A 22,317-nucleotide genomic window follows, 5' to 3' on the forward strand; every position below is an offset into this window, starting at 1 on the left:
TAAAAGGCATATCATGGGGCTGAGTGGCATATAGGGGGTTAAAATGCATTTCTGGACCTCCAGAAATGCATTTTAACCCCCTATATGCCACTCAGCCCCATGATATGCATATATACCTCCAGAAGTGCATTTTAACCCCCTATATGCCACTCAGCCCCATGATATGCCTTTTAACCCCCTATATGCCAGAGTGGCATATAGGGGTAATAGGCATATCATGGGGCAGAGTGGCAAATAGGGGGGGTATAAAGCATTTCTGGGGGCAGAGTGGCATAACTGGGGGGGGCAGGTTGGCAAATAAAAGGAAATTTAAAAAATATATTTACATGAATTAATATTTACTGGTAAAACTTTTTTTCCTATAGGGTCGTCTTATATTCAGGCTTTTTGTTTTTTTCCTAAATTAATATTTTGATTTTGGGGGGTCGTCTTATAATCGGGGTCGTCTTATAATCGAGCAAATACGGTATATAGTGAGTGATGTTTCATTCTGCCTAATTATCCATATTCTGCCTATGACCTTTCCCTATTTCATGTCTGTGGTGATTCAGACCCCCCCCCCCAGCTTCTCCAACCCATTACTCTGCCTCCTATACATGCTATTCTAAACAGTGGGTAACTGGTTAAACATACATCTATATTTTCACACACATTCACATATATTAATATGGATCAAGTAACATTTCCAGTGACAAATAATAGCTGTCTTCTAAAAAAGGACACATCTAATCATCCTAATGTATTGGGCTCCAAGTCAACAGAACAGAACCAGTTTAATCCACAGGTTGGACTCAAAATGCCCATTCATTCTCCGTTCCTTAGAGTTTGTCATACCAAGAAATACATTTTTTGGTGTTTTGCTTAAATTATTTTTTCTGATTCTTTTTTTGCTTGTTGATTGCATGTGTTGATGAACTTTACTTAAGAAAAAATAGGCTCGTTGTCCCTATAACAATATATTCACTTACACTATATGGACAAAAGTATTGGGACACCTGATCATTACACCAACAGTGACTTTTATGACATTGCATTCTAAATACAGACATTAATATGAAGTTGGCCCCCTCTTTGTAGCTATAACAGCTTTTACTTTTCTTGGAAGATGACTTTTGAGTGTTTCTGTGGGAATTTTTGCCCATTCATCCAATAGAGCGTTTGTGAGGTCAGGCTCTGATCAAGAAGTTCTGGCTCGCGATCTCTGTTTTAGTACATCCCAAGTGTTTGATGGGGATGAGGTCAGGGATCTGTGAAGGTCAGAGAAGCGTGATTCGTCACTCCACAGAACACATTTCCACTGCTCAAGATTCCATTGGCTGCATGCTTTACACCACCTGATTCGATGCTTGGCATTGTACTTGGTGATTGGTGGCTTTCATGCAGCTGTTCAGCCATGGAAACCATGAAGTGCCTGCTGCACAATTTTTGTGCTGATATTAATGCCAGTGGAAGTTTGGAACTCTTCATCTATAGAATCAGCAGAACGTAGGTGACTATGCACCATGCGCCTCAGCACTCTGTGACCCTGTTGTGTGACTTTCCACTTCATGGCTGAGTTGCTGCTGTTCCAAAACACTTCCATCTTCCATATAGCAGGGATGAAATTTCACAAACTCACTTATTGAAAAGGTGGCAACCTATCATGATACAGCGCAGGGCTGTACTGGGAATGAAAAGCAGCCTTGGAAATATTTGGAAACCAGTGCCATGTATTGTATTGCATGTTTGAGCTCTTGTGCCCACACGCCTATTTGAGACACACTATTTACCATCCAAATAGCTATAAATCATTCTTTTTTAAACTATATTAAATTGTTGCTTAATGAAAACAGAATACCACATTATTATTAAAACCCCAGGAACCAAAAGTGTTAAAAGGCCCAAATAAGTACCTGGGAATGGACAGAATCTTAACTCCTCATCATCCATGTGTGCTGGATAAAGATGACATCAGAGCTCGGCAGATGTATGAGATAGAATCTTATGTGATGGGATTGGGAGTAAACCAGTACACTAAAAAGTCCTGATACACATGAAGCCACATTTTAGTGCCACTAATACTTTTCAATAAAATATACAGACTCAAATAGAATAAATAACACAAAACCTTTACTTTTTCTCTCACTGATTTTTGGGCTTAGAAAGTTTTGTCCTCTGAAGTGACTACAAATTCAGCAGGGCATTTTACCTCTGCAAGTAAAATTAAATAGTTCTATTTATTCCTACAGTAAGTAATGTGCCAGGAAACAGATGACCAAATACACCACAGGACGGGCTCTGACACTCAAACACACACCAGGACATGCTTTGCCACGCTGACACCCAAACACACACAGCAGAACAGGCTCTGCCTCACCAACACCCAAACACACACACCAGGACAGGCTCTACCACACCGACACACACTAGGACAGCCTCTGCCACACAGACACACCAGGACAGCCTCTGCCACACAGACACACCAGGACAGGCTCTGCCACACAGACACCCAAACACACACACCAGGTAGACACGACTAGCATGTGTATTACCCCCCAGCCACCCCCCCTGTTTATATTGAGTTTGTAATGCCAAAACCCAGCCCCCTCCCTTTAATATGGGTCCGCTTTCCTGTGACCCCTATTTTTGGTAATACTTAAGTTTTTCTTTTTTTTCCTGCTCTCCTCTAATGTGATGACCCTTTTTCTTCTGTAAGCCCCCCCCCTTGAAGTTCAAAGCAGCCGTCGTGAGGCTGTAAGACCGATTTAACTTTATCAGGCAGCCGGCGGAGGCGGTCTTACAGCTGCACGATGGCTGGTTTGAACTTCGCGGTCAGGCAGCCGTTTTGAATGTTGGCCGGCCCACTGCCCTGGTACGGCGCTTGAAGTCACTGAGCTCCTCAGAACAACCCATTTTTTGACAAATGTTTCTGTTTGGCTAGATGCTTACATTTTTAAACCTGTGGTAATGGGTCTGATTAAAACACCTGAATTCAATAATTAAGAGGTGTGTCCCGATACTTTTGTCCATATAGTGTATGATGTTTGATGTAAAATTGTTTTATTTGCGGACAGGGATACTATAAGTTCCTATATTACTGTATTACTGTTGCTGCCACATATTTTCTCTGAAACTCATGCTGGCAAATACTCAAATTATAATCGGCTTGTATCCCTACCAAGTAATTCACAATAAGGCAAGTGTTAATATAAGTGTTGTATTAACAAAAGGAGTGGCTCCCATGGGCAAAGCTGCACATTCCATGTTACAGTTCACTGGAATTTCACAGAAAACACACTCAAACAGTAATCAGAATACATGGGTTTTCTTTTTTAGATGCAGAGGCATTCTATAGTACTGTTTTTTATGGTGTCTGGATCACCATCGTGTTCTTACTAGGTAGTGCAGTAAATCTAATTTGGAAATCTTACCCTATTTACCACAATGGGGTTTAGTTGTACGTAAGGTGACACAGAAGGGCCATGATTCTTGGACATTGATAAGCTATTCCTTATTATTTCTGGACCTTCTTTCCATGGAAAGTCATTGCTGTTGATCTTTCTTAATGCATATTTAAAGAGAGTCTAATGTCCCTGAAAGCCCCAGTAAAAAGTACTTTATGGTTACTTTAATATGCATTCATTAAAAATGAGCAATTAAGTGAAACATAAGTTGTAGCCCTGCTGCTGCATCTGCCTTGCTCCTCCGTGGTCTGACAAGTCAATGGGACCAATGTCAGCACATGTGCACAAGGGCCTGAGTAGGCCACTGACCACAGCCTTCACCAAGCCAACACAAGAGTTGACTTCTGGTAAGTACTTGATGTCCAGGGAGATTGTTTTTTAAAAATGTTTTTATAGCTGTTTTTCTTTTAAAGGTATATATATATATATATATATATATATATATATATATATATATATATATATTGCATATGTTACTACTTCCTAACCAAATACCATTACCCTCTGTAAGTAGACAGATAATGAAACACTCAGGTTGGAAAACTGTTTTGAGGAAAGGTGCTTTTGTCAACAACTCACTCAACAGCACCAGAAGCCAGTCTGCCTGCTTGTTTATTCATTTAATGTGGTATATTTTTGACGAAATAACATATCCTTTCTATGTACAAAATTAGTTAAATGTTCAACCTACCTACTCTGCGGAAGCTAACACTTTTTAACTAAATGCAGAGTTAGAAACGACATCCCTAGTGCTGCTGAATGCCCAAGCTCTTCCCATAAATACTTATTTAATTATGTTTCATTGTGTATCAGTAGGAATTTTTGTCAGGGACACTTAATTGTCATATGTCACCAAAGCAAAGCACTGAAATGCCATGGAAACTGAAATGCTTCTTTAACCCCTTCATGCAAAGCATTTGCAACAAACCATGCAAGTCAACGAAGTCCAGCTCACTAATCACAATATGATTAGTAAAATAAAAATAAAAATAATAATAATAATAGCAAAAGAAAAAAATTGGCAACATATAAAAATGCATGCAAATGCAAGAGGTGTGCTTTAGTATAGTGGCTTCTAAGTAAGAGTTTCTTATATAAACTTGGGAGGTGGGTAGATTTTTCTTGCCAGTGATCATAATTTTTTTTCATTATTCACATTTCATGAAAGACAGGAGATTTTAGCAAGGGTGTTGGCTATCATTTTCCCAGTGTTGGTGGGTGTGGAGATCTATGACCTTTTAATACCAGAGCTGAACAAACATTGACAGGCATGTTAAGGATCACAGTAATTATTTATTATTTTTAGGCAAGTCTTGTATACATCTTAATTTGTTTTGGACTCTCCATGCTGGATGTTATCCATTTCTGACACAACCACCAGCATGCACTACGGACTGCTTTTCTTTGTAGTAGAAGTGAGTTGCTGACAGTACAGAAAAAATCACAATCGGTTTAACTAGTCAGAATAACTAGTTATGCCCAAGGCTGGTTTCTTGCAAACCCTGCTTTTAAGTGGATCTGTCGCCTCAGTGCAGCTTAACATAAGTCAACAGAACAGAAATGATGTTTTAATACTGTTATAATGCGTATTACTTAGAGTAATGCCTTAAAATGCATTAGAGGTGCAAACAGATATTAAACAAAAAAACGTTAAGTATGAACCGTAACTAAGGTAAAGAACATAATAATGATGACTGAGAATTATGACTTTATAGCTTGGGTCACTGACATGAAAAAAAACTAAAGGCAGACCAATGATAATATCACGTGCATTCTGAAAATTTTAGATTGTTTAACTGTAGTGGAAGCTTTATCTTAATATCTCTATTTTTTTACATTTCTGACTGCTACATTTTAAATTATAGCATTATTATGCTCTTTTGCTCTAATAGAATCGATCAAACCTCTGCTAGCGTGTGTGTGTGGAGGGGATTGTAGACTTCAAGATGCATGCTATTGCAAGTGTAGGAGCGCTGTCTCTGGAGAGCAAGGCAGTTTGATCCTAAGCATTGAATTCAGAGATTGGAAGAGACTCAGCCATAAAGGTTGAATTGCCAAGCATTGCCACCACATATGAAGCATGGAACCCTCTTGCCCACAGTACAGCTTCTTTCTTAATCTTTGTTTGTGTCCTTAATTTCTTTGCCGTAATAGCCTGATCTGCTAGCTTACTACCTACGCAATGTTAAACGTTATGGACAGAAAAAGGTCTGTATGCTGTAGATCTTTATTGTATTGTATAGTATTGATATGCCAATGCTAGTATACATGGAGACTAAGAGGCTTAACACGTTTCACGCCTGACTGGTGCTTACTCATAAATTGTATTCTTGACAACAAAGAGTTTTCATTATATCTCAGATAGAGTTATGGGTACTATGACTCAAGCACAAGATGCCCAGCTGAAATGAGCATATCACTAACTTGCTCAGGTTTCAATCGGCAAGGTTAACCCAAAAACTCTATTAAAGCTGCCTGCACATTGGACTCTACTGTGATGTTAATGGAAGTTCTGATGATCGGAGGCAGGCAATAACAGGATTGTGATGGACGTTCACATTAATTATGCGCTCCATATGCTTTTTCACTAAAGTTCACAAACTAAGTACAGGCACTGCTTTGTCTTGCTGGTATGCACTAAACGGAGGCATGAATACATTATTACAGAGCCTGGCAAACTACTTTCAAATGTAGGGGCCTGTCAAAGAATATGGGATCCAGGATCCATGTTACTACTGCCGGATCACGTGACCACAATGAGCGACAGAGAAGGGAAAACAGGCTTTGTATGGTATTGGCTAATGCCCAGGAGGTAAAACCTTAGGCACAAAGAAGCAAATCTTAGTTGTCATTGCAACCTGGCAGCTGTGGTTTGTCGAGCCCTGCATCATTAGACATATCCTCTACTTATTATTTACCATGTTATTTCTCTTTTTATTATAATAATGTCTGATGGCGCAAGCCAGTTGTCTGCACTGTAGATCAATGTACCAGTGGAAACTTTAACAATACATTGTGTTTCAAATCAAGTCATCATCTGGGCATCAACTGGCAACAAGACATCAATGTCTTGGTGTTACAGAATTTGGCAGAAGGTAACTTTCATTGATGGTTTGTTACAGCCTTATTATTATTATATTCATGTTTAAATCTCCCCATTCTAGTAGCCTTTACCACTTACCTTCGGTCTATTAAAACTTCTGTGCATTACATTTTAAGATTCTGATCATCTCGTCTTAGACTATGACCTTCTACCCTAATATTCCCCCTGTCTTTTTTTCTACAGGCTAATACATGGTGAGATCCATTTAGTTTCCTGATTCTTTACTGATGTAAGACTTACTGGTCTGTAGTTGGCAGACTTTTCCCTGCTTCAAATAAAATGGTAGTACATTGGCCAACTTCCAATCTTCTTTTTGGTTTACTAAAACGCTTTATCACGGGTTCCTTATTTGCTGGTCTTTTCAAGATCAGAAGTAGAAAACCTTATCTTTCATATGGTGCAATTAACTTTGTCTCAAAGTTTGTTGTTTTTGGCATAAAAGAACAAGTGTGTGTGTGTAAGAACAAATGTCAGTGCTTTGGAATTGCTTAATTTCATAATATTTTCAAATTAGAAGCTGAAAGCTAGTCTATTTCAATTCGTATGATATTTTTAGCTTGTGCTTTAGTTAACTTAACGCTATCACAGTACTTGGCTTGGCCGTGTTTGTTATATATAGCATGCTATTTAGGTTGGCATATGAACGTGGCCTTCCAGATAGAGCTTTTGTAAATGCAGAGGTCAGTTCGTGTGTAACACCACCCAGATATGGCAATGCTATTTGAAGAAGAGATGTTTTCAATTTTTTCTCTTGTGAGGACAGCACAACCTATAGATTTGGAAGGTCACATAATTTCTCAAGCTACGATTTTAAACTTTTAGACATTTAAACCGACCTGTCAATTTGTGAAACTGCTTAGTATGCATGTCAGTAACACCAGCAATTCATATGAGTGTGTACCCATGCTCACGAAAGCACAAACAGGTGAGGCACTCCTACATGATATTATGTCCAAACAGAACCGAGGTAGGGCATAGGGAGCCAGGCCTAGGACAGTGACCCTCGTGAATAGACCACTGACACAGCCTTAATATATTGGGTGGGCTGCAAATGACCACAGTGCTCTGTGCTCAATGCAGTCATTACGAGATAAATCGAAAAGCCTTGCGAGTACATTATGTGCATGCAGCCGAGTAAACCTTTGCCTGAATAAAAAGTAGTAGAATGAGCATCAGCAGGGGGAGCACTTGTCATCAAAATGCTCTCTCTGCCTCATGTTTGCTGGCTGTGTTCAGCTGAACGCGGGGCTGTATCTTGGCCTATGCTGACTAGGCCTAGGGCTACACCTTACAGAGGGCAGCAAAAAAAAGCAACCCCTACCGCCTGCTTGGACGCCCCCACCCTGAGGTGGGCCTCACATGGATCTCATGGGTTCTTTCCAGATAGATAAGTGGAAAACGAGAAGTGTTTCTACACCTCTCTTTCTCCATGTGACCCTCTGATAGCAGCCATAGAGGAATATCAGACATTATGGGGAAAGAGTTGGCAGGCATGGAGGAATAAAATACATAAAGGTGGGAAAGAGATGGCAGGCATGGAGGAATACAACACATTAAAGGGGGTGGCAAGCATGGAGGAATATAATACATAATGGGGAAAGAGATGGCAGGCATGGAGGAATACAACACATTAAAGGGGGTGGCAAGCATGGAGGAATATAATACATAATGGGGAAAGAGATGGCAGGCATGGAGGACTACAACACATTAAAGGGGGTGGCAAGCATGGAGGAATATAATACATAATGGGGAAAGGGATGTCAGGCATTGAGAAATATAATACATAAAGGGGGGGTAGAGATTGCAGGCATGGAGGATAATATGACTTATATTCCTCCATGCCTGCCATCTCTTTCCTTGTTTGCTAGTAATGCAGAATCCCTAAAGCAATGTCATAAATAGTTGTTTAGATATGTATAATTTTGACTATCGTACTTTTTAAAGGAACGCTTGTGCTTGTGACGTATAAGCCTTTACTTATGGGTTGTTGCAATAGAAACTGAAAACATTTATCAAAAGTTGCAGTTTTTGTTTTTATGTGATTAAACAAGATAATGAACAAAAATGCACACCTGCCAAGGTTTATTATCATACCATAACAGCACCTTAAAAACTGGGAGGTATGGTAAGGTGAGCTTGCATGCAACCCCATACATCTTATACATTCCTCTGACTGCTGGGCTAAGGGACTGAACCAAGTGGGCATCTGCCAGGTGTCTACATCAGTTATTCAGGCTTGGAGTCAAATAATTGTGTCCTATAAACAGTTTCTTAAACAAAAGCCATTGTGTGCTTTTTGAACATGACACAAAAGTGGTGTTTCATTTTGATGAGAGTTGTAATCCTCAGCAACAATAGTGGCAGTGATTTGTACCCACCATTCAGAGAAGAAACATATTTTCTGAGCATGTTCTCTTTGACTAGTTAATAGAATGATTTCTACCTGTTTCCTCGTCTCCTTCTGATCTTGCCTGTGTTTACCTTCTTGTTGTAACTGCCCTTACCAAACAGAAAGTCTACCTTAGCTATTACGCCCTTGTCTATACCAAGGTGGCACTAAGTCAAGTGGCAGGATATGCCATTGTCTTAATATAAACATCACATGCTCAGTGACCATGATGAATCATGGGAAACAAGCTGAAATAACATATGCATAATAAAACACTGGATGGCAGCATGCTAGTCACAAACACACACTGACATTATAGCTGAAGTTTATACATACTGGTATTATATAGAACACTACAATGATATTTTGGTTTATGAATGATTCCTACTCACTGTGACACAATATGAATGAAGGCAATACATTCTTCATAGAAATTTGTTCTGTACACTTGTCACCAACCTAGCCTTCTGAGTGCCACCAATGCTGACTTATGTATTAAGGATACAAAGTGGCATTAAGCATTATGGACCATTGAATAGCCTTACAATTATTTGGTAATAACATGTGTTTTAGTTCCAGAAAAACTGTGAGTTTTGAGATGTTGGTAATGGGAGCAGCAGGACCACCTAAGGGCTTAGAGTATATTACCAAATGATGTGGTTAAGATACATAGTATGAGACAGTGGTACTCAAGAAGTTAAAAACCTCAGTCTAAGCTTGTTTGGTCCTTTCTGAAACAGTGTGAAAAGCCTTGTAGGATGTTTACCTGTCACTGGACTCTGACGGTCCAGGGGATGAAGTAGGGGATGCGGATCCTGAATCTTTGCTTCTTCTCTTTTTGCTTCTCCAACTCCCAAAGGACCTCTTTTTGATCTCAGATGGTGTCTGCTCCCCTGGTGAAGGTACATCTCCTGATGTAGATAACTCCATTGATGGTGACCTCTCCCCTGCCTCATCATGTGTCCTATTTGTGCTGAGATTCTTGGTGGACCCGCTACCTCCTCTTTCGTTCTTGGGGAAGAATCTTCCCAATCCCAAGAAGCTGCTTTTCTTTTCTTTCTCCATGGTGACAACAAGTAACACACCACCAAGGAGTCCCAGTGGAGATACAGTACTGTACCCAACAATGACGATGTCCCAGTAGTAAATATATGTATAGAACAGAACCGCAGGTTTGTCCACCTTCAGCAGATGACCATTGCTTCCAGTGGAGGTTAAGCAGTTTTTAGACTATGATTGCATTCCAGACAGGATAGTTGTATTCAAACTTGGATAACAACATACATTCCAAAAAGGGCATTTTACCAGTGGTTATGTCAGCTGGCACATATGGGATTAGCTGTGCTAAAACCCCTCCATTGGATTTCAATTACATTCAGGTGTTCCAGAAATCATTAGTGGCAAATGTAAGCAAACGTCCTTGTGTTTGGTTATAAGGATTCACGTTGTGCAGCTGAGTAAATACTTCAACACATGGACTGAAACTTGAAGATCTTCTCTGGAGTCAGTGAATGCTTTGTAACTATTCTGGACTTTTCACAGTGCTCCCGGCAGGTCCATTTCTGGAGGACAGAAGAGAGACAGTCTGAGTGCAGGTCCTCTCAGCCTCCAGATAGAATGCGTTATGTTTCTGACTGTCTTTGTGATCACTGATCTCTGGGGAGGAGACAGTGTGTGTGAGTGAGTGTTCAGGTACCTTCAAGACAGCCGAAGAGAGGAGGAGTTACTCCGAGAGGTCTGGTTACCTTTTCACCCCTGCTGGGTAGAGCTGTCAGTGCTGGAGTGAATGATGATCCACCGGTCCGCTGATTACTCTGGTTCCTCTGGTTCTGGTGTAGCTGATTCCTGCCTGTGGGGACGTATGAACTGTTCTGGGAAACTAAACATATGATTGTGTCAAGAACAACAATCAAGTGTGAAGAAGAGAGCCACAGAGTGGTTAGTATGCAGTCATGCAGGCTGCTGGAAGATATCTCAATAACAAGTGTGAGATGGGGAGTTTTGGGCATGTTCTGCCTTTGGTCCAATTATCTAAATATATGAAGCGGCCTCATGTCATCCCAACATTGTTTGGCACAAGTACAGTATTATTACACTTACCAATGTTATCTCCTATTTCAGAGATATATGATACTAAGCTTTATAAGTATCTACATGGTGGAACTATGCAATCATCAAACATGCTGCCAATAGGGCATGGAATCATACACACACACACACACACACACACACACACATACATATATATATATGTTTATATACACACACACACACATATATATATATATATATATATATATATATATATATATATATATATATATATATATACTGTAGTTTGTGGTAGCCGTATTAGTCCAGTGTATAAGAATGCAAAAAAACAGAATGTTGCAGAATCTTGTAATACCTTTTTTATTGAACTAACAGTATTTAAAATAAACTGTGTTTTTCACTTGCTTGGTCAGAAATGCTTTTGATTTGATAAAGGGAGGACTCCCGAAAGCTTGTCTATTATTTTAAATACCGTTAGTCTAATAAAAAATGCATTACAAGATTCTGCAACATTCTGTTTTTTTTGCATTCTTATATATATATATATATATATATATATATATATATATATATATATATATATATATACACACACACACACACCCAGTGCTGGTGCAAGTGTGCTACACATGCTGCAATGCTCTTCATTCTGTCAAACCCTGTGCAAGAAGCCCCAGACCATTATCCCTCCTCCATCAAACTTTACAGTAGGCACTATTCATTCCAGGAGGTAATTTTATCCAGGCATCCTGCAAACCCAGATTCGTCCATCAGACTTCCAGATAGTTACGTGTGATTTATCACTCCAGAGAACATTTCCACTGCTCCAGAGTCCAGTTACGGTGTGCTTTATACCACTCCAGCCGACGCTTGGAATTGTACCTTGTGATCTTTGGCTTGTGTGCAGCTCCTCAGCCATGGAACCTATTTCATGAAGCTTGAGATGCACACTACTTGTGCTGATGTTGCTTCCAGAGGCAGTTAGGAATTCTGTAGTGAGTGATGCTACGGAGGACAGGTGACATGCTGGGCGCTTTAGCACTTGGCAGTCCCACTCTGTGAGCATGCACGGTGTACCACTTAGTCTCCTACACATTACATTTATATAAATAGAGCCAGAATAGTCCATGGCACTTGCTCTTGTGGGCTTACAATCTAGTCATTTCCCCTTAAGAATAATAGATAGCTCTAATATAGATCCAGCAGGGCAGAAGTTTCACAAACTGGCTTGTGGCAAAGGTGGCATCCTATGACAGTGTCACATTGAAAGTGGAAATGACCCATTCTACTGCCTGCTTGTCTATGGAGCAATGAGTGTGACTGAAACACACACTTTTGATCATATAACGTATTAAGCAGTTATGGAACTATACTTACGCTTAGGATGACATGTTTTTGTTATCCTAGTTGCTTCTTTTAAATGTATTAGGGTCTTTGCACCGACCTCAGTAACATGATAAAATTAAAAGTGGAAACTCTTGTTTTGGCCAGAGGGCATGTCCACAGGGCATGTGGCTACTTGGAAATGAAACTGGAATCCGGTTTTACTAGATTTCAACCTCAAAAGACACAGTGCAGTAACATTATGCATAAAAGTGTCTCTGTCAAAAAGTAGAGTAATTATGTTGCAGATTATGCATAAAAATGGTCACAAATGTGGGCGAGTTTTTACATTGCTTTATTGTGGAAGAAATGCTTACCCTTTGTTTCTATAAGCCCAGATTGTTATGTGATGCACCACTTCCTATGTCCTGTTTACTCATTGTCCAGTGCTGAGAAATTATGATGATGTATACATCAATAAATAATATTAATATAATTCCCTGTCTGGCAGGTACCATTTACAAGAAAAAAGAAGTGTATGTGCTCCTCTGGCAAAGATCTCCATCACTTTCTTTAATGTATCCAGCGTTATTATGTCACCTCCTGGGAGGCCTACAGTAATGTTAGCTGGCAGCCCTCTCCTCTCCTGCTCAGGTGTTTCTTGCTTTTATGTGGGCTTTGATTGGGTTGTCTACAAGAAATCAGACAATTAAAGGGCAGAAATAATGAAATAAAGGGGTAAAGGTTGAAAATGAGTGTTGTGTTCACTCTGATCCATGCTTTCATACACCTCTTAGAATTTAGTTTTCTAGGATCTCAGACAGATTTGGATTTTCCACCAGGCACCCCAGTAGATAAAAGCCATGGGTAGGGGACCCTGACAGGAACCACAGGAGGAATTCAAGGAGTGCGCATGACAACTATAGTCCCTGTATCGGAAGACTATTCCAATATTGTGTGCATCGAGGATCACAGATTTGGTACCCACATAATTTCATACCCGCATTGGGCCCTATGGCATCTTAATCACATTCTGATCTCAGTTATACAGCCACCTTGAATCTTGGATTGTTTTGCATAGTCATTATTTTTTACCTTTCCCTATCTGAATTCATACTGACTACATAGTTACATAGTACATAAGGTTGAAAAAAACACCATCAAGTTCAACCCTTCTACCTAACCTTCCTACTCTTGATCCAAAAGAAGGCAAAAAAACCCTTATTAAGCTACTTCGAATTCTGGGGTGTGTGGGGGGGGGATTCTATTTATACCCCTGTATGTCATGCCTAAAAAAATATCCAGACCCATTTATGTGTTTGATAACACCACCTCTCTTGGCAGCGAATTCAATACCTTTATTGTCCTTACTGTAAAGAATCCCTTCCTTTGTCGTCTATGAAATCTCTGCTCTTCCAGTCTCAGAGGGTGACCTCTTGTTCTTTGTACATTTCTGTTAATAAGCAGGTCACTGAAGAGCGCTTTATATTGGCCCTGCATATATTTATATGTTATCATATCCCCTCTTAGATGCCATTTTTCCAGTGTATATATAGCTTTTTTAGTCTCTCTTCATAACTAGTATCGTCCAATCCTCTGATTAATTTTGTAGCCCTCATTTGCACCTTTTCTACTTCCATAGTGTCCTTTTTAAGGACGGGTGCCCAGAATTGTACCACATATTCAAGGTGAGGTATTACCAATGACCTGTAAAGAGGCAAGATGATATCCTCCTCCCGTGAATCAATACCTCGTTTTATGCATGCCAAGACCTTATTGGCCCTTGCAGCTGCTTGCTAGCATTGTGCAAGTCTGTTGTCTACCATTATTCCTTAATCCTTCTCATTTGTAGTTTTCCCCAAGGATATTCCATTCATAGTATAGGCATTTTTATTATTTTTACCATAATGCATAACTTTGCATTTATCCATGGTAAACCTCATCTGCCACTTGCATGCCCAGTCCCCAACTCTGTCTAAATCCTCCTGCAAAGAAACATCAAGATTAGTCTGAATTACCCTGCCTAATTTTGTGTCTAATATTATCATAGTCTGTAATACAACACAGATCTCTTTTGGAGTTTACTAACTTTTCAAATAAAAATAAATTTTATAAAGATTGGTTAAATACAATACAGTAACTTTGTGTCAAAGTTTGCCTTGGGGGATGTAAAGAATAGGTTAAGAGTGAAGAGTTATATCTGTGACCTTTTTAATATTTCCACCAAATAGCTTCAGGGGGATGATTGTAGATAGGGCCATCTGTAAAACAGCATGGGAAATTTGTCGGTATTGTGCTATCAGCCATTTTTTTTTCTTTTGCAATATACCTTGAGGTTAGATTATGATGAGATTATACACCAAATTTATGAATTGTAGCATTCTCAATGTGCGCGTGTGTGTGCATGCACACACGTTTTGCAACCAGGGCAGAAATGTATGTGTGCACGACTGGGAAATTTTCTGGTATGCAAACTCCCCTAAGGCTGGCCATCCAAGTTTAAGTGTGGCCACTGTGGCAATGCAGCTGCCACCGCAAAAGGCATTTGTTCGGACTAAAACACACATCTCCACTCATTACTCGTCTGACTGGCAAACGTGCAGAGGAAGACCACCCTGCAGATCTCCAGGCTCAGAAGCCAAGGAAATGATGTATGAATATGAAGGGGTGCGTGTACTACCAGACGGGTATGAAGATGATGGGGGAATAATGCTGGGTGGGTATGGAGGTGATGAGAAATTATATTAGGGGATCTGAAGAGGGGATGACTTATGTAATATGGGGTGATGATTGTAGGGGATGGAAATTTTGGTGGTTTGGCAGAAAATAATTGCAGTGGGGGGCAGTAAATGAATTATGATGTTGGGGGTTTAATGATTGTCAGGGGTAGCTCTACACTTACACATACATACTGTACATTTACATGTGCTCACGTTGAAACCTTACACATATATACACACACAGCCACTCTAACACCATACACTTATCCATACATACATGCACACATACAACAAACATGAATACATGCACACACACACAGCCATTCCAACACCATAGACACACACCACTCACACCACCCAACATTTCACATACATACAGTCATGGCCAAAAGTTTTGAGAATTACACAAATATTAATTTCACAAATTCATGTGTTGGGTTACTTCTCAGCCAAAGGTGCGGGTTCAGCCACAATTTTGAACACAGCCATGAATAAAGAATGGAACCAACACATACTTCAAGAGCAACTTCTCCCAACCATCCAAGAACAGTTTGGTGACAAACAATGCCTTTTCCAGCACCTTGCCATAAGGCAAAAGTGATAACTAAGTGGCTCGGGGAAGAAAATAACAATGGCCAGGAAAATTCCCAGACCTTAATCCCACTGAGAACCTGTGGTCAATCACCAGGGGGAGGGTGGACAAACAAAAACCCACAAATTCTGACAAACTCCAAGCATTGATTATGCAAGAATTGGCTGCCATCAGTCAGGATGTGGCTCAGAAGTTAATTGACAGCATGCCAGGGTGGATCGCAAAGGTCTTGAAACACTGCAAATATTGACTTTTAATTGTCAATAAAAAGCCTTTGACATGCCTGTAATTATACTTCAGTATACCATAGTAACATTCGACAAAAATATCTAAGAACACCAAAGCAGCAAACTTTGTGAAGACCAATACTTTCTGCGCACACCAAGTACTAAAAATTAGAGGGAACATTGTTCTAAATATACTGAATGAAATATTAACAGTCTGTGGATTGTGCCAGCAGCTCAATAGCTTATTCAGTAACGTACTGAATGCTGATCTTTCAGATATAATGGGACAAATAGACGTTACAAAAAAGGAGTAGCAGTTTTTTTTTGTCTGATGGACATTGGAGGCACACTTTTTTTGACTATTCGTAAACATTGTTCTTTCTTTAACTTACATAAAATAACCCATTATTCATTGTTTTGGAACACAGAGGTGAAAACTAAACTTTATAGCTGTGTAAAAGCTGATTTTAAATCACTTCCTTATAGGTCTTGTGGGAAATAAGGATGATTCATCTGTGTTAAGAAGTGATCGCCTGAGCGATCTTGTGAACAGTGAAATTTGGGTCCAATATGCGCTTAAAAAAAATAAATGTGTTTATTCTCGGAAGTTTACTGAAATGTTTTCCCTTCAGGTAATAAGTACATTTCTGAAAGAAAAAAAAAACTGAAACAGGTTTCATTTATGATCTGAAACAGAATGACTTAAGTTAGAAGTACAGTCTATAATATTAGAAGTAGAAGAAAATGTCCAAACATTTTGAGTTAAACCAGTTATGGCTCCTCAGTTTAGAAACAAAAGGTGTATCAGTGTAGATACTAAAATAATGCATTCTCTAGCCATTAAAAATAATATTTTGTACTAAACAAACCAGCTTAATTATTGGAGTGTGTGTGTTGATCTACAATAATCAATAAGGCATATAATGCCCACTCATATAATGCATATGGTGCCCACTCCTATTTAACAATGTTAATGCCAGAGATTTTATATATCTATTCCACTGAAAGGGTTAATTACCTCTTATAAGGGCTATAAAAGCCCCCCTTTTCTTCTGAACAAAGGCTATGAAACATTTTGATTGATGCATAATATTACATAGATTTACCATAATTACATGATTTTTACTGACTTATTTAAGGGTCAGAACTGACCATTTAACAATGCTTTATTGCAGTAGGGGCAATGGCATTATTTTAACATAATTTCAAAAGAATTTCAAATCTGAGCGTGTGCACAGAGGCTCCGTCCTTTTGTGGAAGTTCATGGAGGAGGACAAAGAGAGAAGACACGAGGAGCAGCGGGCGATGACAGAAGACAGAAGAACAAGATGCAAGAGAAGAAGCACACCAAGGAATCAGGGACACGGAAGCGGTTGGTGGAGAAGGTAGGGAGACATACAGAGACCTTGAATGAGAGTGCGAGAGTATGAGAGAGTGAGAGTGGGAAAGAGGTGAAGACGAATGGACCAAACACGGAACTAAGCATTTTCACTAATATATTTACCATATCGATATGCTTATTGCGGGGTGCAGGGCCCAGGGCATTTTGATTTTTACTTGGCAAAAACTTCAGACTTTTTCAACCTACCTTCTCTGCGATTCATTTCTGTATATATGCATGTAATGGTATCTATGATTTAATAAATATTGTAAAGATTTTTCTTGCGAATAACTTTACATGTTATACTATCTATACTTTTATGTCATCAGAGTGACACCTAGTGGTTTAACTTCAAAAAACAATGCTTGTATAATCCTTTTTGTATCATAATGGCATTTCGAAGTGGAATTACACACCTGCACACATATTTTTGATGTGGATGTATTAAGTTCTGTGCTGACGCGGAGGTTAATCTTGTTTTTTTTGGTCTTCAAATCATATTTGTACATGAGATGTACCAGTAACTGGTGTGGTTGTGCACCTTTTTATACACAGATCTACTTTTTATCGCTCTTGTCCACTTTGTCTACTTCATCTGTTCCTCTCTCCCTAAAATCATAGCGTTGATGAGCCGAAAAATGATGTTTGGTAACTCAGCAGCTGACTTATGTCAATCAAGAGCGCCAATGCTTGCATTTCCATGGTAACAATGGGATCTACAGAAGAACCCAAGTTGGAGCTGCAGCAGAGATCTGTGCTGCAACATCACAGACCTCCATTGATATATCACCTTTCTGGGATCTCCCCAACTGGCCCATGTTCCCCACAGTGGGACAGCAGCGCAGCTACCCATCAATGTGCAGGAAAATCAGGACTGTTGGGAGGTATGTAAATATTGCATGCAAACTGTATATACGGTATACTGTATATTGCAACATTGGCAACGGTAAAGCATTTGTCGCTGGTCACACTCGCAGGGGCGGTACTATCTAGAGGGGTATCATGGTAAAGCAGTGAATGATTACTTGTTGACCCACTTTATTGTAACAAAGCTCCAAAGTCAACTTCTTCAAAAGGCATAGTCCCTCTTTGGGTCCCATCTTTCTTTTCTTGGTGTTCCTCCATGATAAAATGTGTATAAACAGAAAATGTGTTAATTCAATTTTGTAACTAAAATACATTATTTTATTTGTAGCTTTAAACGTCAAGTTCAAATAATGTCTTACACAAATAATCATAGGTCACTTCAAGTGTTCCTCTTCGAAAATAGTGGCAGCTCACACCTTCCTTGTCATTTTGCCTTGCTCTCACGGGGCACTGTTGTTCAATTGATCTGCTTGTTTGGGCCTCGTGGCTTTCTGTACTGCGCGCGAATCACGTGTCAGGCAGGTAGGCTGGCTCCGATCGGTACCCGGAAGTGGTTGAATTGTGCCGGGGTGCGGAGTGGGAAGACGATTTTTACGGGTAATATAGGTAGATACGCCATTGGGGGACGTGAGGGCAGGGCGAGCCTGGCTTTTCACATCATGTAATTGTGATGCTTTAAATTATATGATCGGCGTGCGCCATGAACACGGAGAGACATGTGCGTGATAAAGCAGTCAGTGTGGCTCATACTGCATGCTCAGTGTGTGTGTACATAATCAACGTACATATTGCGTGATTTTACACAAAGCATATGTGTGCACATTCACTAAGCCTGTATAGAAATGACAGTCTCTTCCATACACTGTGTTTGGGGGGGAAGGCTGATTGTGTTTTGGTTTTACTTTTAAGCTTGTGAGTGAGAACCCTTTGAAGAAGGCAGATTCAACACGAGTGATGCAGCAGAGAAATGTCTCAGGAGTCGGTCCATTTGTGATGATTTCGTGCACATATTGTTAAAGAAATTATAAATATGATGATCAGTGTACATTCTATAAGCATCCACAGAGAAAGTAGTGGTGTTGTCATAGAAACATCAGGATAGGTTTATGTCCATCCTATGCATCGTCACACATTAATACCACTGGTTGTGTACAGGAATGGCATACAGATGGATGTGTATGGATGTGCGGGTTTTTGTATACAGGGTCTTAGAATATGTTTTTGCTGAGGCCAAATGCAGAAAACAGATATTCACATTCTAACAGGTTAATGTACTGGGGCAAGTTGTGTCATGGGGAAGGACACCATCTTCATATGGCAGAAGAAATTGCCGCAAGCTGTATGTGTACCTGGGAACTCTTACACAACCTCTGCTTCTCCAGGTCGTGGAAGCCCCACTCTCCACCCACTTCCCACCAAAAAATGGTGTCTTTCCTCGTGTAAAGCTAGCTCCATGGCCAACGTCAGCAGCATCCCTCAAAGGGAAAGCTCTGACTACGAGCCTGAAAGTTCCTTGGTACGATTGCATGTAGCCTAGTCACTGACACAGCACAAAAGGTAGGTGCAAGGTGTTTAGGACGGCTACTTAGAATTGTTCAATGTCTTCATTCAGTTTGCAAGCTTAGAGCGTTTTAGAACTTTTAGTGAAATATCAAGTGGAACACACAAGGGGGGTTATTGTTCAGTCTAAAACTACTCACTGACGATGCCTTCTTCAAGGTGTGAGGAGTAATCGATTTTAAAACTAATTTCTGGATTGTTTTTATCCCTGTTGATGTGATTTGCTAGTTGGAAGTTGACCGTAATGTGACCAGTATCGTCAACAGAGAGGAGATTAGAGGAAGAATATTCCCTCTACCTCCACTACATGTGGAGCGCTGGCTCTGGTGAACTGTGTGTGGAGGGGTCTGTTTAGACTGTGGATGTAGAAAGGCCTGCCATTAATATCAATAGGAATGTTTCCCTCCCACTGATTGGCAGCTTCAAGCAGCCAATCAGTGACAAGAACTGTCGGATCACTGTGTCAAGTAAGTGCCCCGTGTGGGATTTCTCAGAATCCTGTGTCCGGGGTAGCAGCAGAGTAGGGGGAAATGGCAAATGAGTGTCTGGGAATTCAACAGAATGTGTCCATGTGTTTGCAAGGATCATGAAACTTTCAAGGGACCACCCAGCCATCATATGCTTTAAAACGCATATGATGGCTGCATTTAGTAGTATTGTAGTATTGTAGTAGTATTGTAGAACATTATTCCTTTGTGAGACTACTCTGTTTAGGGTAAACCTGTCCAAGGCAGGAACGTTCAAATAATTCCTCAAGTGAGGGTATCCTACAAATAGCTTGATTTCTGTAATTGTTAAACCGTGTAATTAGTACATAAACTTTTTTAAAAAAAGTCAATAAGGTTACAGGAAGTACACTGTGTGTGTAAATGTAACGTCTTCCTAAGAGTGACAGGATGATGCCCCTTCAACATTATTGTATGATTTAAAGATAGTAACCTCGAAGTTTCTAGTAAATGGTTGTAAGCATACAAAATCAAAACCCGCCAAATGGTAAATAGGCGTCACGCTGAAAATCTTAAGAACTGCATATTCAAAATAGTTTAATCTGGAGAAAACAATTCTGGGTTCACTTGCTGTTCCGAGAAAAAGTGTTTAGTTCATCTTCTAGAAAAAGTGATGCTTATCTGATTATCTGAACTGACTGTACCAAAGGAAATTTACTGATCGCTTGAAGTTTCGTTAATAAACAATGTGTAAAGCATCATGGTTGGACAAGGTCTGGCTAGACCTTGCAAAATATTCTTCATGTTGACGGTATTGCCCGATAGTTGAAATTATTTTATTGGATAGTCTCCTTGTTTGCGTGATCGCTGATCAAGATGTGTATACTGATACATTTGAAAGTTGTTTCGAAAAATCGCCCTTGCCTAAGGGCTAGGTACGGCGTCCTGAGAGTCCGACCTGCTAGCCTGCTTGGTTGCTTCTGGTCCGTTCTCCTTTCACACCTGGTATGTATGTGCTTCTTGGGACTCTGTATACCAGGTCGAGAGAAATCATTGAAGTAATTTGTGCAAAATGGCTTCATTACGCTAAAAATATGTGTTTGCAGATAAATGGTAATAGGAGTACAAACTCCTTCAGCTAATACTTGCATTTACGCCCCGAGGCTAAATAGTTATAATTAATTATATATGATATCTCTAGTACAGGTCTGTAGACCTCCAAGAAGCATATACATCCCAAGGCGGGAAAGGAGTATAGCCGAGAAACAGACCAGCAGCCCGGGAGGCCAGACTCTTACTTAGCAACATGTGCCAACATGCCTGAATCCCTCCACTGTCTCTTATGCAAGATGCTAAACAATCAAACGTACCACCAAGGGCCCATTTTGTTTTTGAATGACTTTCAAACTGCTCACCAGTTGCTTTTTTTGTGTATTTTTGGCTAGTGAGTGAATCAAGCTGATCTGTATGAGGAGCCCCATCTGCTGGAAGAATGACAGATGACAAAGATGTGCTTAGAGATGTTTGGTTTGGAAGAATACCAACCTGCTTCACATTATACCAAGATGAAGTAACAGAGAGAGAAGCTGAACCCTATTATGTAAGTACCACCAGGGCCTACTTCTTGCATCTTATGTAACGATAGATAGAAGTGGAGGGTCTTCCATAAAGTAAAATGGCCTCTTAGTGAATTCAACATTTGTTGAAAACTTTATCGGTGATATTAAATATTTCATCTCATCTGTGACCTAGCGATTTAGAGAATAAATCTTTCTAACGTAAATTTTATGTTTGGAATACATTTCTCTCGTTGTGGTTGAATTGTATCCCACCAACGTGCATGAATACATAATTACAGTTTCTGAAATCAGTGCCGAGGCGTTTCATTGGTCCGGTCAACTATATGTGGTTTCTATGGATCTGTAGATATCATAAAATAGGCATTAAAGTTAATAAAGTCATCAAGTAACTCATGGGTGTGGTGTTTTCATAAGCCTTGCACTCATTTTATTGCAAAATGCATGGCCTGTTTTGTGCCAAAGGCTATTATTTCACAGTTTACAAGAAAGCACTATAGTTCTGAGAATCGTTGTAAATGGGATGACCGCTGAGTAATATCAGCCTCCCGTGCTGCTAACCTCCAGTAACACAGACGTTGTGTACTTTTAGTCATTTTCTTCTGCACTTCTTGTAGGCGCTTGTAAATAACATTTC

The 22,317-nt window shown here is 39.9% G+C and overlaps 2 protein-coding genes across 2 annotated transcripts in view; one reads left to right on the top strand and one right to left on the bottom strand.

Annotated features, from left to right (window-relative positions):
• Positions 1-10,590, bottom strand: part of CRYBG1 (crystallin beta-gamma domain containing 1) — a 108,648-nt gene extending 98,058 nt beyond the window's left edge. The window contains exon 1 of the mRNA XM_053460301.1: positions 9,702-10,590. Coding sequence (XP_053316276.1) covers positions 9,702-10,000 — 299 coding nt within the window. The 5' untranslated portion in view covers positions 10,001-10,590. The remainder of the gene's footprint in view (positions 1-9,701) is intronic.
• Positions 10,591-18,618: 8,028 nt separating this feature from the next.
• The window catches only part of ATG5 (autophagy related 5), a 60,451-nt gene continuing 56,752 nt past the window's right edge, over positions 18,619-22,317 (top strand). The window contains exons 1-2 of the mRNA XM_053459432.1: positions 18,619-18,694; positions 21,549-21,703. Of these exons, the coding sequence (XP_053315407.1) occupies positions 21,596-21,703 (108 nt within the window). The 5' untranslated portion in view covers positions 18,619-18,694; positions 21,549-21,595. The remainder of the gene's footprint in view (positions 18,695-21,548; positions 21,704-22,317) is intronic.

Source organism: Spea bombifrons, chromosome 3 (genome assembly GCF_027358695.1).
Source record: "Spea bombifrons isolate aSpeBom1 chromosome 3, aSpeBom1.2.pri, whole genome shotgun sequence".
NCBI classification, from domain to species: Eukaryota; Metazoa; Chordata; class Amphibia; order Anura; family Pelobatidae; genus Spea; species Spea bombifrons.